Consider the following 19354-nt stretch of genomic DNA (forward strand, 5'->3'; position numbering starts at 1 on the left):
GTGAAGATGCAGAAAATGGGGAGCTCTCTTACACTGTTGGTAGGCATACAAACTGGTGCAGCCACTGCTGAAAACAGTATGGAGTTTCCCCAAAAGTTAAAAGTAGAGCTACTCTACAACTCAGCAACTGTACTACTAGATATTTATCCAAAGGATACATAGTGATTTAATGGGGCACATGTATCCAAATGTTTATAGCAGCAATGTCCCAAATAGTCAAAATTTGGAAAGAGCCCAGATGTTCAATGGCAGATGAATGGATGAAGTGGTATAAATGTAGTATTACTCAGCTATCCAAGACAGAAATCTTGCCATTTGCAATGACATGGATGGAACTAGAGGGTATTATGGTAAGTGAAGTCAGTCAGTCAGTGAAAGACAAATACCATATGATCTCACTCATATGTGGAAATGAAGAAACAAAATGGATGAACATAGCGGAAGGGAAGGAAAAATAAAGTAAGATGAAAATGGAGAGGTTGAGAGGAAGGCAAACCATAAGAGATGCTGAACTCTAGGAAACAAACTGAAGTTTGCTGGAGGGGAGGTGGGTTGGGGGATGAGGTAATGGGTGATGGGCATTAAGGAGAGCAGTTGATGTAACGACAACTGGGTGTTCTATGCAACTGAGGAATCACTAAATTCCACCTTTGAAACTATTAATAAAAGGGGGGCACATCACTTCTCTGGTATTCTTAACAAAAACACATAACCTCACTCTGATCACAGGCAATCATCAGACAAACCCTAATTAGGGACATTCTACAAAATAAATGCAATAAATAATAAATGCAATGTGGGATACTGGAGTTTAACCTGGATCATTAAAAGACGTTAGTAGAACAAGTAGTAAAAATCAAATAAGGTCTGTAAATTAGTTAATAGTACTGTAATGATATTATTTTCCTGCTTTTTGATAATTATACTGTGGTTATATAAGGTGTTAATATTAAGAGAGGATGAGGGGCGCCTGGGTGGCTCAGTGGGTTAAGCCTCTGCCTTCGGCTCAGGTCATGGTCTCAGGGTCCTGGGATCGAGCCCCGCATGGGACTCTCTGCTCCTCAGGGAGCCTGCATCTCCCTCTCTCTCTGCTTGCCGCTCTGCCTACTTTGTCTGTCAAACAAATAAATAAAATCTTTAAAAAAAAATTATGAGAGGCTCTTGCTATTTTTCTAACTTTCCTATAAATCTAATTTTTTTGTAAAAAAGAGAGTTCATTGTTCTAATTTTGATTACTATTCTGAATATTTTTAATTAGTCATTTATATTTGTTTCTATAAACTTTTTTACCCACATTTTTCTTGCATTGACTTTTGTATTTTAAGAAAATTATATATATTGCATATTAAGGAAATTATCTCCTTGTGCATGGCAAATTATTTTCTAGTTTGTCTTTTGATCTTTTTATGGTGGGTTTGTGTGTGTATATATATATATGCAGATCTTTTTTTTTTTTTGCTATATGTAGATTTTTTAACTGATGATTTCTGTTGACCTGTGTGCAAAAAATAAGGAATAGTAGCTAAGTGGCTTTAAGTCTTCCATGTAATCAAAAGACCACAGAATAGGAACAATACTTTATGACTTCTCTCAATTAAAAATTACATTTATTTAAAAATTCACATATAGTAAAATTCATCCTTTCTGGCATATAATTCTAGTTTTGACAAATGCATACACTTAAGTAACTATAATCAAGATACAGAAACTTTCCATTATTAAAGCAAATTCCCTGTGCTACCATTTTGTAATCAGTCTGCCATTTTTAACCCCTGACATCCACTGATTTGTTCTCTGTTCCTATAGTTTTGCCTTTTCCAGAATATCACATAAATGGAATCAAACTGCAAGTAGCCTTTTGAGTTTGGCTTCTTTTACTTAGCAAAATGTATTTGAGATTCATCCAAGTTGTTGTATGTATCACAGTTCATCATAGTTTTTATTGCTGAGTAGGATGCTGTTTTATGGATATACCACAGTTTGTTTATGCACCAGTTGAGGGACATCCTCCATTGTTATTTTCCTCTATTGTTAGTGATCTGCAGGTCTAGCAAAGGGTGGAGACGAGATATTCCACTCAACAGAACTAAGTTTGTTCTGAAAAGTCCAGCTTAGAAGTATGTCCCTGGGTAACATGTGCAAGAGGTTGTATCAGGATAACTTAACTTCTTCCTTTTACACTGTATTTAAAATTGAAGAGTTAATCCTAAGTGAGCACTGTATCAAAGGAATAGGAGTTTGTCCTGAGTATAGTTAGATGATATCCTCAGAGCAGGCTTGACAAGTATTCTGGAAGCCAAGTGATTTGTAGAGTAGTAAAAAAAAAAATTTTAATTAAAAAAAACCTGAAAAAAAGTAAAAATTGCCCCAAATCATACCACTTTAAAAATTTTATAAAGCAAAAAGTCCCCTTTCAGTCTATCTAATCTCACTTCTAAAAGGTTTACAATTTGGTATGTATATTTCCCCGCTTTTCCTACATTTATTCAGAAATACCTATATACACATGTATCGTACATATACAAATGCTTTTGTTTACAAAATTCATTCACATTATACCATTTCTTGCTTTTTAAATTAATACAAAATTCTGCATATCATTCAGATCAGAATGTATTCACAGATATATCCCATTATTTTAATGGATGCATAGTATTCCACTAAATGAATGTGTCATGATTTATTTATTCATTTTCCTATTGATGGACAGTTGGGTTTTATCCAATTCCTTTTTTTCGTGACTTTGAGATATAATTCATTAAAAAATCACCTATTTAATGTATACAATTCATTATTTATAATATATTCATAGAGTTGTACAATTTTCACCACAATCAATTTCAGAACATTTTAATCAACCTCTAAAGAAACCTCATACAATTCAGCTATCACCACCAGCCCTGAGCAACCACTAATCCACTCTCTGTCTTTACATATTTACCAATTCTAGTCACTTCATATAAATGGAATCACATATAGTCTTTTGTGACTGGCTTCTTTCATTTAGCATGCTTTCAGGGTTCTTCATGTTTGTAGCATAAATTAGAATATGAACACTTTTTTGAAAGAGAATGCAAAGAATTTGTATTAATTCTTTTTTAATGTTTGCTAGAATTTATCTGAGAAGCCATTTGAGCCTAGGTTTTTTCTTGTGGGTATTTTTAAGAGTTATTAATAAATCTCTTTGCTATACATATTTTCAGGTTTTATTTTCTATTGGTTCCAGTAGTTTTGTGTTTTGAGGAAATTTTCCATTTCATCTAAGTTATTTATTATTATATACTTGTTCATAGGGTCCCTTCATAATATTTTTTATTTCTAGAAGGTTGGTAGTAACGTTCCCTCCTTCACTTCTGATTCCAGTAATTTCAGTCTTCTTTTCTCCCTGGTTAATCTAACAAAATGTTTGTCACTTTTGTTAATCTTCTTTTATAGAACCAACTATTAGATCCATTGACATTCTCTACTGTTTTTATATTCTCTGTCATTTATTTATCTGATCTTTTTTTAAATTTTCTTCCTTCTGCTTACTCTAAATTTAGTCTGCTCTTTTCCCAGTGTCTTAGGCATAAAATGAGATTATCGATATGTGATTATTCTTCTTATTAAATATAGGCATTAGTATTAGTATTTATAAATTTTCCCCCAAGCATTACTTTAGTTGCATCCCATGTTTGGTATGTCATGTCTTCATTTTCATTCATCTCAAGGGATTTCCCAATTTTCCTTGTGATTTTTTTATTTGACCCATTGGTCATTTGAAAGTATGTCCAATTCATGTTTCTGAGTTCCTCAACTTTCTGTTATTGATTTCTAATTCCATTCCATGGAGTCAGAAACATACTCTGCATTAAATTAAATTTACTGAGGTTTGTTTTATGGTCTATGATATGATCTATTCTAGAGGTATTTCATATGCCCTTGAGAAGAATGTGCACTCTGTTCATGTTAGGTATAGTGTTTTATAGATCACTTTAAGGTCTAGCTCATTATGGTACTGTTCAGGTCTTCTATTTCCTTATTATCTAATTGTTCTATTATTGAAAATGGGATACTGAATACCCCAACTCTTATTGTAGACTTGTGGATTTCTCCCTTCATTTATATCAGTTTTTGACTCGTGTATTTTGGCACTCTGTTGCTACTGCATATGTAATTTTGCTCTTTCTGATGGGCTGTCTCTCTTATCATTGTAAGATGTCACTCTTTACGTCTAATGACATTTTTTGTTTTAAAGTCTATTACATATTAGTACAGCTGCTCCAGCTTGCTTACAGTTGCCATCTGATACTTCTTTCTATCCTTTTACCTTCAATCTGTTTTTATCTTTTTTTAAAAGATTTTATTTATTTATTTATTTGACAGAGAAAGAGATAGCAAGAGGGGGAACACCGGTAGGGGGAGTGGGAGAGGGAGAAGCAGGCTTCCTGCTGAGCAGGGAGCCTGATGTGGGGCTCAATGCCAAAACCCTAGGATCATGACCTGAGCCAAAGGCAGACACTTAACAGCTGAGCCACCCAGGTGCCTCGTTTGTATCTCTGAATATGAAGTGTGACTTCAACAAATAGCCTAGAGGTAAATCTTGCTTGTTTTTCCAGTCTAACATTCTCTTTGACTGGATTGTTTAATCCATTCATATTTATTGTTACTATTAATATAGGTGGACTTAAGACTGCCATTTTACTATTTGTTTCCTATGTGTCTCTGGGTTTTTTTTTTTTTTTTTGTCTTTGTTCCTCTATTCATCCTTTTGCATTGAATATTTTCTAATGAAAGGTTGAAACTTCTTTAATAATATTTTTACTACATATTTTCAGGTAGTTTCGTAGTGGTTGCTCTAGGGTTTACCATACAAATCTTAACTGAATTGACTTCAGATATACAGAAACTTAACTCCAATGATATAAACACCTTATTCCTATATGAACCTATTTCTTTCCCCCACTTTTTTGTACTATTATTATTATACATATTATTTCTACACATTATTAACCCAATATACTGTTATAATTATTACTGATACAATTTTATGTCTTTTAAAGAAGCTCAGAGAAGAAAGAAGAGCAAATAAATATTTGATGCTTTTTTATATTTACTTTCTTAATTCCCATTTCTTTTTCTCTTCACTTGCTCCTGTAAATCTGAGTTACCATCTGGAGCCATTTCTATAGTCCAATACAGCTTTGCCTCACCCACCTCCTATGGCCTGTTATTGGCAAATATATTGCAGTTTTATATGTTATAAACCCAACACTGCAACTATGTACATATTGTTTTACAAAATTACTTTTTCAATCAAGTAAGAGAAGAAAAATGCATTTAGACTATCTCATGTAATTACCTTTAGCCATGCTACTTTTCTATATGGGTAGATTTAAATTATTATCTGAGGTCAATGCTTTCCACCTGAAGATCTTCCTTTAGTATTTCCTGTGAAGTCAGGTCTGCCAGCAACAACAGCTTATGATATGTGGGAAGACTTACATTTTATCTTCATTCTTTAAAACACAGCTCTATTGGATACAGGGTTCTATGACAGTTGGTTTCTCTGAGCACTTTGAATAAGTTATTCCACTGCCACCTCCATTGTTTCTGATGGGAAGTCAGCTGTTAATCTGATTGGTGTTCTCTTGTAAGTAATGATTCATTTTTCTCCTGTTACTTTCAAGAGTTTCTCTTCGTCTTTGACTGTTAGCATTTTTATTATGATGTGTCTGTGGACTTCTTCTTTATCCTACGTGGGGTGTGTTGAAATTCTTGGATGTGTAGGTAATGCTTCTCATCAAATTTGGGACATTTATATCCATTATTTATTGGAATATTTTCTCTGCTTCTTTCTCTTCTCTTTTTCTGGTCCTTTCATTACAAGTATGTTGGAGTGATTAATGGTCCTACTCTCTGTTCAACCTTCATTTTTTTTTTCTTCCTGTTCTTCAGCCAAAATAATATCATCTCACTTAATACTTATAACCCGGTGAGGTAAGTAATATTATTATCCTCATTTAATAGATGAGAAAACTGAGGCTCAGATAAAGTGACTTGCCAAGGTCATGAAGTGATAAGTGTGGCTGTGAAGTTCAAACACAGGTCTGATTCCAAAGTTTGTACTACATCCTCTATATCATATTTTCTTGCTATTCGCCAGCAACTACAAGCACACAACTGAGGGATTTGGGAATGGGTGGCTCTCTTCTAGAGACTGCTTTCTTCCCATCCTCCTTTAGGGTAAATTCATATACCTAATGGTAAATTCATATACCTAATATGTAACATATATTAAATAGTCATTCAATGTTTATTGCTTTGAATTCAATGATTACTCAATGGTAGCTAGCTTAAATGACTATGAGAACATCAATATTTTGATCTAAATGATTTCATTAGAAAAATATATAGCTTTTTGAAGACACTGATAACTTTATGGGGAAGCATTCATTAAATATGTGGACTGATTTATGAAAATACATATTGTCACTGCTGATAGTTCCCACTCAACAGCATTTGTTGATGTTTAGGCCTGGGGTCTTAGTCCTTTATTTACTAGGTGGTTATAATTAGGGATAATAGGGAGCCCTAGTAAATAAGTACTTCAACATTTAATTAGTTTTTTGGTTCTGCATATAGGAGGAGATCTTGGAAAGAATGTTATATTTATGGACAAATACTGAAGACCCCAGATAAATCATAAAGATTTAAAAAAAATCCTTAGAAATAATCATTTGTAATTTATCCTGAGAAAATGATACTTTTTGTATCGTATACTTCATACTTGGCATGTCTGTCCTATATAGTCTTTGATTATAAAAAGTGTTTTCTACCAATTCATCCTGAAACTGAGAGGGATTATCTTAATTTTTCTCTCCCTCAGTTTCTCTTCTTCAAATCCAAACTCTATCTATACACAAATTCTAGATCCAAGATTCTGATGCAAGGAAGACCTCCTGGGACTCACCATCTATATATCTTTTAGCTACCACTGATTTCTGTCATGTTATCTGTAGCAGATGATATGAGAGAAGCAGCCTGGAGATTTGACCGTTGCTTTTTGTTCTTTCCAAATTCTATCACCAATATTTTCCCACGTAGTTTATATCCATTTACTAGATATAATGCTTGCCTTGCTATCTCCTTACCTAAAAGAGAATGAAAAAAATATCAATTTACATAGGGCTTAATAATTCAATTCTATTCCAAGTCTAGTTTATTTTGTTTTGCCTTAGAGTTAAATACAGGCTATAAGGCTATATAGTTATTTAATTTTATTCTCTTTTCTATATTTTCAAATTTGTATAACTCAGCAAGATTAAACTAATGGCTAAGAATAATGACAATAAAAACTTAAAATGGATGTATGAGAGTGCCTCCTAATTCAAAGATAAGGTTAAAGAAATAAGAACATAGTGTGCCAAAGAAAGCTAAGCTAAGCTATAAATAATAATATATGAACCTCTTAGATAACAGATTACAGGTGTTGTGATAATGAAATCATTTTCAAAATAGATGAATAAAATAGATGAATAAAAGATGTTATCATGTTAACATTTTGTTACTTTTTCCTTTTGATGGAAGAGTGGGAATCCTCATTAGGATAAGTAAGTTTAAGAATTCTTACACCCAGGAGCTCCTGGGTGGCTCAGTGGGTTGGGCCTCTGCCTTCGGCTCAGGTCATGATCTCAGGATCCTGAGATCAAGCCCCGCATAAGGCTCTCTGCTCCGTGGGAGGCCTGCCTCTCCCTCTCTCTCTCTGTCTGCCTCTCTGACTACTTGTGATCTCTGTCAAAAAAAATAAATAAAATATTTAAAAAAAAAAAGAATTCTACACCCTGGGGCGCCTGGGTGGCTCAGTGGGTTAAGGCTCTGCCTTCAGCTAAGGTCATGATCTCAGGGCCCTGGGATTGAGCCCTGCATCGGGCTCTCTGCCCAGCAGGGAGCCTGCTTCCCCCTCTCTCTCTCTGTCTGCCTCTCTGCCTACTTGTGATCTCTCTCTCTCTGTCAAATAAATAAAATCTTTAAAAAAAAGAATTCTTACAGCCACATGGATGCCTGAGGTACGGGAGTATACAGTATATAGCAGGGGTTTTCAATTTATGGGCCTCAGAGCCTGGATGTGGGAAATTTGGAAGTGGAATTATTGCCCAGAGTCTGTGAAATCACAGGCAAATAAGCAATGTCTTTAGACTAAACCAATTTATGTCCCACATATGTATATACTGAGAATTTTCAAATGTGAAACTGCTGTTACTAGTAAAAAACTATTTACTTTAAAGTACTTAGTTTATAAAATCTTTTTATTATATATTTTTTCAATTAATGGGTCATAGTAACTTGAGACCAATAAAATATATTTAAGTTTAAAAAGGGCCCTCATACCTGAAAAGACTGAAAACTGCTAGTATAGAAGATCCACAAACCTCCAACATGATAGGAAAGATAATATAAGAATGTATGAAAAAAGTGGAGGGGAGTTTTGATACTGCTTACATGTAAAAGCACTTGCCTATACATGGACGACTGGGCTGTTTATAAGTAATGATAGTTTAGGGATAATGAAAGGTGTAGCTCCTCCCCAGATTCCACCAAAATAAACAGTCTCGTCTGTTATAGAAAATGAAATTCCTCTATCATTATTCTCTTTTAATTAGAATACTGAAGTCATGTATTAAGATAGAAACAATTGTTAAAATAATTTAACATCATTCACTAGTTAATTATGAATTACTAGTGAATTAGCACGTTAACTTATAGTCTCTTAGTCTCAAAGGAATAGGGCATAAGGCAAGTACAAGTATGCTGACCAGAATACCAATATATTAATAAGTACTATAACTTGAACTAGAAATACTGTCATCAGCAAAGGGAAGGTACATTTTGATAGAAGGAAGTGCCAAGACTAGGGGAAACTGAGGACAATGGGATACAGTGGCCAGTCATGTATTGTCAATGGAGGAGAGGAAGCACAGAAGGGAGGATAGAGGAACACTGAAAACATATTTCCCTTACTTCTCTTTCCTTCTTCCCATGTGCTTCTTCAAGCACATACTTCTTATATACTATGGAGAAATCAAAGGGCTAGATTTAAATTAGAGGGGGTATAAATAATCTCCAATGAACTGATGCTACAATTAATTGTCCAGATAAGGCTACTTACTGGGAAAGGTGATAAAAGCCTGCCCCCTCATTCGTCCAGTCATCATTCGGAATTGAATTGGTGGTCCTTTTTTCTCCTGGAACCGAGCGAACAGTGAGACAAGATCTCTTTCGGTCACCCGAGGGCTAAGGTTCTTCAAGTATAACACCTAATATAAACCGAGGATCAACAGAAATATCACATGAGGAAGGTAAGGCAACTATTTCACTTTGGTCAGAGTTAGTTCCAGATAAAGATGGCAGATTGAATACATGCATCTAATTTCACTCCCTCCAGAAAACTCTCTAAAACTATAGGGACTTAAACACACACACACACACACACACACACACACACACACAGACACACACACACATCAGAAAGAACAAGGAAATGAAGCAATAGCAATAATATTCTGGAAACTGAAAAATAATTAGATAAGTGTACTAAGAAAGCTGAATCTTAAACCAGTGGTGGGGAAAGCCAGGAACCAACCCAGTACACACTTAAGAATCCTCAAACAGTTTAGATAGCTTCACGTACCTCTGGGAATGAATGTACAGCGATAAGGTTAAGATAAGGTAGGTAGGTTGAAAGTTGTTTAAAAGTCAACTAGATCTTAAATAACTTTTCCTAAAATTAGCTACTAGGTAAAGGCCAATCCCAATCCTGGTGAATAGTGGTAGCTCATTTGCTGAATATGGGGAATGCCAGACACAGATGAGGGTATAAATACTTTAACTGAACAAAAGGGGATTAAGAGAAATAATGTACACTAAATATGATGAGCCCCAAGAGAAAAGATTAAAAAAAATACTGGTTTGGCATTGGGAATTTCTCCAACAAATAGACCAGCCAGATAATTTTAAAATGAAGCTAAAAGTCAACAAGGGCTGCTCATGTGCTCAGAGCTTCCAATCTGCTTTTTGGCCCCCTACTCATAAATATGGGCACAGATTACCAGGAATCTGAGGAAAGCCTCTAATGTCAAAGAGAGAACAGAACAAACTGAAATGAAAGCAAATGGGGGGAAAAAAAACATCATGCAGGGTGAAGAAAACTTCAAAAAATCATTAATAATACTCTTAGAGAAATGAGACAATATTCTGTTAGAAATGGGATGCTATTTTTTAAAAAAAGAACATTCAAGAAAACAATAAAGAGCCCTCAAATGCAATTTAAGTTCTGATCAGCTTAAAATAGATTGTTATAACTATAAGATATTTTAAGGAAGCCCCATTGTAACCCAAAAGAAAATACCTGTGTAAGATATTCAAAATAAGAAAGGAAAAAAGCACATCACTATTAAAAAACCAATGAAACACAAGGAAGACTGCAAGAGAGGAAAAGAGGGACAAATGAGCTACAGGACAGAAAACAAATAATAAATGGGGATAGTAAGTCCTTCCCTATCAATAATTACAAGTAAGTATGTTAAACTCCCTAATCAAAGACACAGAGTGGCCAAATGAATAAAAAAAACAAGTTCCAACTATAGCTGTCTACAAGAAACTCACTTTATATTTTAAGGCCACATATAAACTGAAAATGAAAGGCTAGAGAAAGATATTCCACACAAATGATAACCAAGAGAAAGCAGGGTGGCCATACTTCTATCAGACAAAATAGACTTTAAGTCAAAACTGTCACAAGAGACAAAAATGGTTATTATATAATAACAGAAGGGTCAATTCACCAAGAACATATAACAAGTATAAATTTATATGTACCCAACATCAGAGCATCTAAATATATGAAGCAAACATTGAGAGAACTGAAAGCAGAAATAGATAGCAACACAATTAATACTAGGACATTTCAATACCTCAATTCCAATAGCAGAAGGAAAACAAGAAAATTTACAAATATGTGGACATTAATTGTCATACTCTTGAACAACCAATGGGTCAAAGAAGAAATAAGAAGAGAAATTAGAAAATATCTTTAGACAAATGAAAATGAAACCACAACGTAACAATATTAATGGAATGCAGCAAGAACAGTACTAAGAGGTAATTTTATAGTCACAAATGCATACATTAAAAAATAAGATCTTAGGGGTATCTGGCTGGCATGCAACTCTTGATCTCAGGGTTTTGAGTTCAAGCACCACCTTGGGCTTTGGAGGCTACTTCAAAAAGAGGAGAAGAGAGAAGAGGGGAGGGGAGGGAAGAGAAAAAGATCTCAAATAAGCAACTCCACAACTTAAAGAACTAAAGTAAGTATCAAACTAAGCCCAAAATTAGCAGAAGGAAAGAAATAAAGGTTAAAGCAAAAATAAACAAAAGAGATTAGGAAAAGAAAACAACTAAGATGCTGTTTTTTTTTAAAAAAAAAGATCAACAAAATTGACTGCCTTTAGCATAACTGAGGAAAAAAAAGAAGATTCAAAATCAGAAATAAATGAGATGTTACAACTAATGCCACAGAATTAAAAAGGATTACAAGAGACTACTACCAACAACTATATGCCAATGAATTGGGTAACCTAGAAGAGAAGGATAAATTCTTAGAAACATACAACATACCCAGACTAAATCATGAAGAAACAGAAAACCTAAAGAGATTTACAACTAGCAACGAGACTGAATTAGTACTCAAAAACCTCTCAGCAGGGCGCCTGGGTGGCTCAGTGCGTTAAAACCTCTGCCTTTGGCTCAGGTCGTGGTCCCAGGGTCCTGGGATTGAGCCCCACATCAGGCTCTCTGCTCTGCGGGGAGCCCACTTCTCGTCTCTCTGCCTGCCTCTCTGCCTACTTGTGATCTCTGTCTGTCAAATAAATAAAATCTTTTTTAAAAAAGAGTCTCTTCGAAAACAAGAAACAAAACAAAACAAAACAAACAAAAAACACCTCCCAGCAAAGAAAACCCCAGGACCAGATGGGTTCATGGGTGAATTCTACCAAACATTTAAAGAATTACTGCCAACCCTTCTCAAACTCTTCCAAAAAACTTAAGAGGAGGGAACATTCCCAAACTAACTTTATGAGGCCAGCATTACCCTGATACCAAAAGGGAAAAAATGACACTATGAGAAAACTACCGGCCAATATCCCTGATGAATACAGGTGCAAAAATTCTCAACAGAAAAGCAGTAAAATGAATTCAAAAGCACATTAAAAGGATCACATACCATGACCAAGTGAATTATCTCTGAGATGCAAGGATGGTTCCACATAAAAAAATCAGTGTGATATGCCACATTACAGAAGAAAAGATAAAAATAGCATGGTCATCTTAACAGATGCGGACAAAGCACTTGACAAAATTCAACACTCTTTCACGATAAAAATGCTTAAGAAACTAGGAATAAGAGGAATTTACCTCAACACAATACAGGCCAAATATGAAAGGCCCACAGCTAATGTCATGCTCAACAGTGAAAAACTGGAAAGCTTTCCCTCTAAGATCAGGAATAAGGCCAGGATGCCCACTCCTGTCACTTCTATTCAACTCAGTTCTAGAAGTCATGGCCAGAGTAGTTAGACAAGAAAAAAGAAATAAAAGGCATCCAAATGGGAAAGGAAGAATTAAAATCACCTCTGTTTGTATATGACAAGATCCTATATGTAGAAAACCCTAAAAACTCCAAAATTGTTTTAACACAAGTAAAACTAATACATTCAGTCAAGTTGTAGGATGCATACAAAAATTAGGAGCAAACAAAATCAGCAAAGTGGAAAGGCCATACACAGAATAGGAAAACATATTTGCAGATCATATATTTGATAAAGGATTAATATCTAAAATATATAAGGGGCTCCTAACATAAAATAACCCCCCCAAGCCCCCAAATAACCCAATTTTAAAAATGGGTAAAAGACCTGAAAGACCTGAATAGTCATTTCTTCAAAAAAGACATACAAATGGCTAACAGGTATATAAGATGCTCAATATCACTAATCATCAGGAACATGCAAATCAAAACCTCAATGAAATATCACTTCACACCTGTTAGGATAGCTATTAACAACAATAACAACAAAAGTAAGTGTTGGTGAGGATATGAAGAAATTTTAAACCTCATTTGCTGTTAGTGGGACTGTAAATGAGTATAACCACTGTGGAAAACAGTATGGAGTTTCCTAAAAATATTAAAAATAGAACTAAAATATAATCGAGCAATCCACTTCTGGGTATATATCCAGAAGGACTGGAATTGGAGTCTGGAAGAAATATGTGTATTCCTTTGCTCACTGCAGCATTATTTACCATAGCAAAGATATGGAAACAACCTAAACGTCCACTTACAGATGAATAGATAAAGAAAATGTGTATAAATACAATGGAATATTATTTGGCCTTAAAAAAACAAATCTTGGAAGACACTATAAATAAACCAAACACAAGAACAAATACTATATGAGAATCTGTAGAATACTAAATAGGAATTTATATCAGGCATCTAACATAATCAAACTCATAAAAGCGGAATAGAATCATATTTTCCAGTAGGCTAGGAGAAGGGGTAACTGGGGAGATGTTCATCACAGCATATAGTTTCACTTATCCAAGATGAAGAAGTCCTATACATCTACTGTACAGCATATTGCAAATAGTGTTCAATACTGTATTAGATACTTAAAATTTATTAAGAGGGTAGATCTTAGTTAAATGCTATCCAAGAGAAAGGAGGGAGGAAATTTCTAGAGGTGATGGTTAAGTTTAGGGCATTGTTTTGGTGATGGTTTAATGGTGTGCACTTATTTTCAAACTCATCAAGGTACATACATTAAATATATACAGCTTTACTGGCTGTCATATGTAAGTGATGAATCACTAAATTTTACTCTTGAAACCAACATTTCACTATATGTTAACTAACTAGAATGTAAATAAAAAGCTGGGGCACTTGGGTGGCCTAGTTGGTTAAGTGTCTGCCTTTGGCTCAGGTCATGATCCCAGGTTCCTAGAATTGAGCCCCACACTGGGCTCTGTTCTCAGTTGGGAGCCTGCTTCTCCTTTTCCTTCCCACTCATGACCTCTGTTACTATCTCTGTCTCTCTCTCTCAAATAAATAAACAAAATCTTTTAAAAAATTGATACTAAAAAACCCAACTGAACAAAAAAAAATGTACAGCTTCTTATACGTCAATTATACTTCAATTAAAAAAAAACAATGAAGGAAGTTAAGGACTTGTACACTGAAGACCACAAAACATTGCTCAAAGAAATTAAAGACACAAATAAATGCAAAATTGTCCCATATTCATGGGATGGAAGACAACACTGTTTAATTTTATACACTACCTAAAGTGATCTACAGATTTAATTCCATTCCTATCAAAATCTCAATAGTATTTTCTAGGGATAGAAAAAAAATCCTAAAATTCATGGGGAACCACAAGAGACCCCCCAAATAGCCAAAGAAATCTTGAAAAAATAACAAAACGGAGACTTCACACCTCTTAATTTCAAAACATATTACCAATCTATAGTAATCAAAACAGAGAACTACTATAATGACAGTTATATAGACCACTAGAACAGAACAAAACCCAGAAATAAACCCACACATACATTGTCAACTGAGGGGCAACACACATATACAGTCAACTGAAGGGCAAGAAACACAATGGAGAAAAGATAGTTCCTTCAACAAATGGTGTTGGGAAAAGCTGGTATCCACATGCAAAAGAGTAAAACTGGACTCTTAATTTATATCACACGCAAAAATCAACTCAAAATGTATTAAAGTCTTAAACATAAGTCCTAAACTCTAAAACTCCCAGAAGAAAACACAGGGGAAAAGCTTCATGACATTGCCTTGGCAATGATTTCTTGACTATTACATCAGAACCACGGGAAGCAAAAGCAAAAATAAAGTGGGACCTTTATCAACTGAAACACTTGTGTACAGCAAAATAAACAATCAGCAAAGTGAGAAGGCAATGTACAGAATGGCACAAAATATTTAGAAACCATATATCTTATGGTTTAGAAGTTAATATCCAAAAAACAGAATTAAGTTTGGATATTTAAGAATTAAGTTTGGATATTAACTTAGAAGTTAATATCCAAAATATATAAGGAACTCTTAGAACCCAACAGCAAAAAGACAACACAATTTTTAAAAAATGGGCCCAAGAACTAAACATTTTCCCAATAAATACATGTAGAAAATAAGTTAAAAAGGATATAGACAAATCAGAATTCTTGCACACTGCTGGCAGAATGTAAAATGGTACAGGTACTATGGAGAACATTTTAAAGGTCCTGCAAAAAAGTAAAAATGAACTACTACATGATCCAGCAATCCCACTTCCAGATACTTATCCAAAGAATTAAAATCAGAATATCAAAGAGATATCTGAATACATACATTCATTGCAAACTGTTCACAATAGCCAAAAGGTGGAGACATCCATCGTGGATGAATGGATAAAGATATGGCATACACACATACAGTGGGATATTATTCAGCCAGAAAAAAGAAATCTGGTCATATGCTACAAATGGGTAAATCTTGAGTGCACTATGTGAAGTGAGATAAGCCAGTCACAGAAGGACAAATACTATGTGATTTCACTTGTATGTGGTATCTAAAGCAGTCAAACTCATTGAAGCAAAAAGAGCAGTGGTTGTCAGGGACTGGGGGAGGGGGAAATGGGAACTTGCTGTTCAATGTTTATAAAGTTCAGTCATGCAGGATGAAAAAGTTCTAGAGATTTCCTATAGAACACTGTGCCTACAGTTAACAATACTCTAATGTATACTTAAGATTTTGTTACGAGGGTAGATCTCAACTTACATGTTTTATTACTATAAAAAAAGATGGAGGAAAAAATCTCTATGTGTTAGCTGGAATAAATTATATAATTTATACTTAAATGGAACTTGAGAAGAATTCAGACAGAAGCAGCACAAGCAAAGAGCCAGAAAACAGAGCCCACTTAAATAAGGTAATCACTGAAATATGAATAAATATATTAAACACTATAATAAGCAAGAGACTCTATGTCTCATAGGCTTTAGAAGCTAGGTATTTACATACTTAGCATTTAACTATACTTTTAACTTAAAGGCAAAGGCACAGATTAACTGACCTACGATTCACTTAAGTGAATTCAAGTGATCTAGAGTTTTGGCTATGAAATACTTAAAGTAAAAGCATCATCAAATAAAATAACTATAGAAAGGAGTATGTGGAACATACTGCAAGTTTCTCACCAAGTAGGAAAGATCCATACTAAGATTGTTCCCTTTGATATGAACACTTTTAAAAAATGAAGAAGACTTCTGGTCGAGGCGGCTTGGTCACTTCTTGCTTGGGAGCATCTTCTTTGCTCCAAACACACACACGCACACGCACACACACACACACACACACACACATCCATCTACATGGATATAGATGTATGTATGTATTAACAACACATATATATATTCATATATATCAAGGTATGCACAACAATACAGCTAGGCTCAAAAACAAGATAAACATTTCTGTGAAACAGAAAAACATATTCCAAGTGATAATACAAGATGAAACTTCCGGGTCTCCTTCTGCAATACACAGTATCATTTTGTATGTTTTGAACTGTATATAAATAGTATTATATTGTATGCACTCTTTTGCAGGTATCTGTTTTAATGTTTAAAAAGGAGACTATTTTTAGGACAGTTTTAGATTTACAGAGAAACTGACAGTACATAGTACAAAGAGTTCCTGTAACTCCACACTCAGTTTCCTCCACTACTAACATCTTACATTACTATGGTGCACTGTTAAAATGAATGAATGGATATTGATACCTTATTATTAACTGAAGTCCATAGTTTATTTAGATTTCCTTAGTTTTCTCCTAATGTCCATTTTCTGTTCCACGATTCCATCCAGGGTACCAGAGTACATTTAGTTTTCTTGTGTTTTTAGGCTCCTCTTTGGTTGTGGTAGTTTCTCAGAATTTCCTTGTTTTTAAAAATCTTGACAGTTTGAGTACTGGTCAGATATTTTGTAGGATGGCCCACTACTAGGATTTTTTTTGTTGTTTTTCTCACGGTTAGATTGGGGTTATGGGTTGAGAAGGAAGACCAGAGAGGAAAGTGCAGTTTTGGTCACATATCAAGCATGCATGCTATCGACATTATTAATGAGTGTTGATGCTGGCCTTGATTACCTGGCTGAGGCAGTGTTGGTTAGGTTTCTACACTGCAGTATTATTCTTTTGTCTTGCCTTTCCATACTGTACTGTTTCAAAGTCACTCAAGAGCTCAAAACTAAGGAGTGGAAAGTTATGCTCCCCTAGGTTGAGATGAAGCATCTATATAAATTATTTAGAATTCTTCTGTGAGGGATATTTGCCTTCTCTCCCCCAGTTATTTGATTTACTCAATCATTTTTATTATCACTCTGGAGTCACAGCTATTTATCCTATACATTAGGTTATAATCCAGTATTAATTTACCTAAGTTTGCTGCACAAATTGTTCCAATTTTGGTCACTAGAAACTTTCAGTTGGCTCCCGTGCTTCTTTGACATATACCCAACAATGTTTTTATGCTGGTATGTTCAGCACTTTCCTACTTCCTGTCACTACAAAATACTCAAGTTTCATCTTGTATACTTCCTGCCCCAGTTCTAGAGCCAGACATTTCTCTGAGAAACCCTGGTTACTTTTATATATATATATATATATATATATAGAGAGAGAGAGAGAGAGAGAGAGAGAGCGCGCGCAAGCAGGGGGTAGGGGGGCAGGGGCAGAAGGAGAGGGATAGGAAGAGAGAGAATCCTAAGCAGGCTCCATTTCATGACCCTGAGATCATGACCTGAGCCAAATACCAAGAGTTGGATGCTCAACCAATTGAGCCACCCAGGTGCCACCTTGATTCCTTCATTAGAGAATGGCATTACAAACTACAATTTGGGTGCTGAAGGTGCTTGTTGCTACTGGAGTATCACTTCATTTAGGTCCTCTCAGCTGACAGAGAAAAAAATCATATATTTATACTAACCTGTGTATATACATATCAATAAATATTTTATATGTAACCATCTATATCTATGTCAATTTAAACATGATTTCATACTGATGTCTCTAACTCTAAACCACTGAATGGATCATTCCAGCTTCTTTCCTTTGCTTATCTGTAAATTCCACCAGTGAGAAACCTGGCTCCCAACACCTGCCATCCATTTACTTAATTGCTCCATCTCATAATACACATGTATCAGTATCAGGATTGCTAACCAGTACCTCCATGAGACGCAACCTTATTAACTAGGATACAGTGATTATATGCAGCTCTGTTTTTAGTCTTCTAGATTCTACATATTTCCAAAGATGCTTAAGTCAGTACCTTTCACACTCCATACCTTCACTGAAGTTGCTTCACGTTATTTGTAACATAGATTCCCTTGTCAGAGTCTGTATTCTTTCCTGGGGTTCCCCTACCTCTCAAATGGTTTTTAATATTTGTGGGCACTAAGGGTCACTCTTTATACTGTACTGTTTTATGGGTTTTGACAAATGTGTATCTTGCATCCACCATTATATTATCATATAGAGTAAGTTTACTACCTTAAAAATCCCCTGTGCTTCACCTATTCTTTTTTTCCCAATCCCTTAAACTCCTGGCAACCACCGATCATTTACTATATGTTTTTGTGTTTTCTGGAATGTCATATAATTGGAATTACATAATATGTAGTCTTTTCAAACTGGTTTTCACTTATTAATATACTCATTAGTTCCTCTATGTCTTTCTGTGGTTTGCCAGATCATGTCTCTTAATTGACAAACTATATTCCACCATATAGATGCAGCACAGGTGATTGTCTCCATTCATCTATTGAAGGACATACTGACTGCTTCCAGTTTGGGGCAATTGAGTAAAACTATTATAAACACTTGCATGCTGGTTTTTGTATAAATAATAGTTTTCAAATAAATTGGGCAAATAACTAAAAGTGTAACTTCTGGATTATATGGCAAAACAATGTTTAACTTGGTAAGACTACAAAACTGACTTCAAAGAAGTTGTACCATTTTGGATTCTCAAAAGCAATGAATGAGTTCCTGTTGCTCAGCAACCTCAATAGCTTTTGATATTGTCAGTTTTATTGTGAATTTTAGCCATTCTAATAAGTGTACGGCATCTCACTGTTGTTTTATTTTGTAATTCTCTGATTACATGATGATGAGCTCCTTTTCATATGCTTATTTGAGATGTATATAACTTTCTTTCTGAGATGTCTGTTCTTATATTTTGCCTTTTTTTAAAA

The 19354-nt window shown here is 34.8% G+C and overlaps 1 protein-coding gene across 3 annotated transcripts in view; it reads right to left on the minus strand.

The window, feature by feature from the left end:
• Positions 1-1577: 1577 nt before the first annotated feature.
• The window catches only part of RBM41 (RNA binding motif protein 41), a 58753-nt gene continuing 40976 nt past the window's right edge, over positions 1578-19354 (minus strand). For all 3 annotated transcript variants that reach the window (XM_059157038.1, XM_059157037.1, XM_059157040.1), the window contains 2 exons: positions 9149-9296; positions 1578-7133 (listed from right to left, as the gene is read on the minus strand). In XM_059157038.1, coding sequence (XP_059013021.1) covers positions 6967-7133; positions 9149-9296 — 315 coding nt within the window. In that variant the 3' untranslated portion in view covers positions 1578-6966. The remainder of the gene's footprint in view (positions 7134-9148; positions 9297-19354) is intronic.

The sequence above is a fragment of the Mustela lutreola genome, chromosome X (assembly GCF_030435805.1).
Source record: "Mustela lutreola isolate mMusLut2 chromosome X, mMusLut2.pri, whole genome shotgun sequence".
Classification (NCBI taxonomy): Eukaryota; Metazoa; Chordata; class Mammalia; order Carnivora; family Mustelidae; genus Mustela; species Mustela lutreola.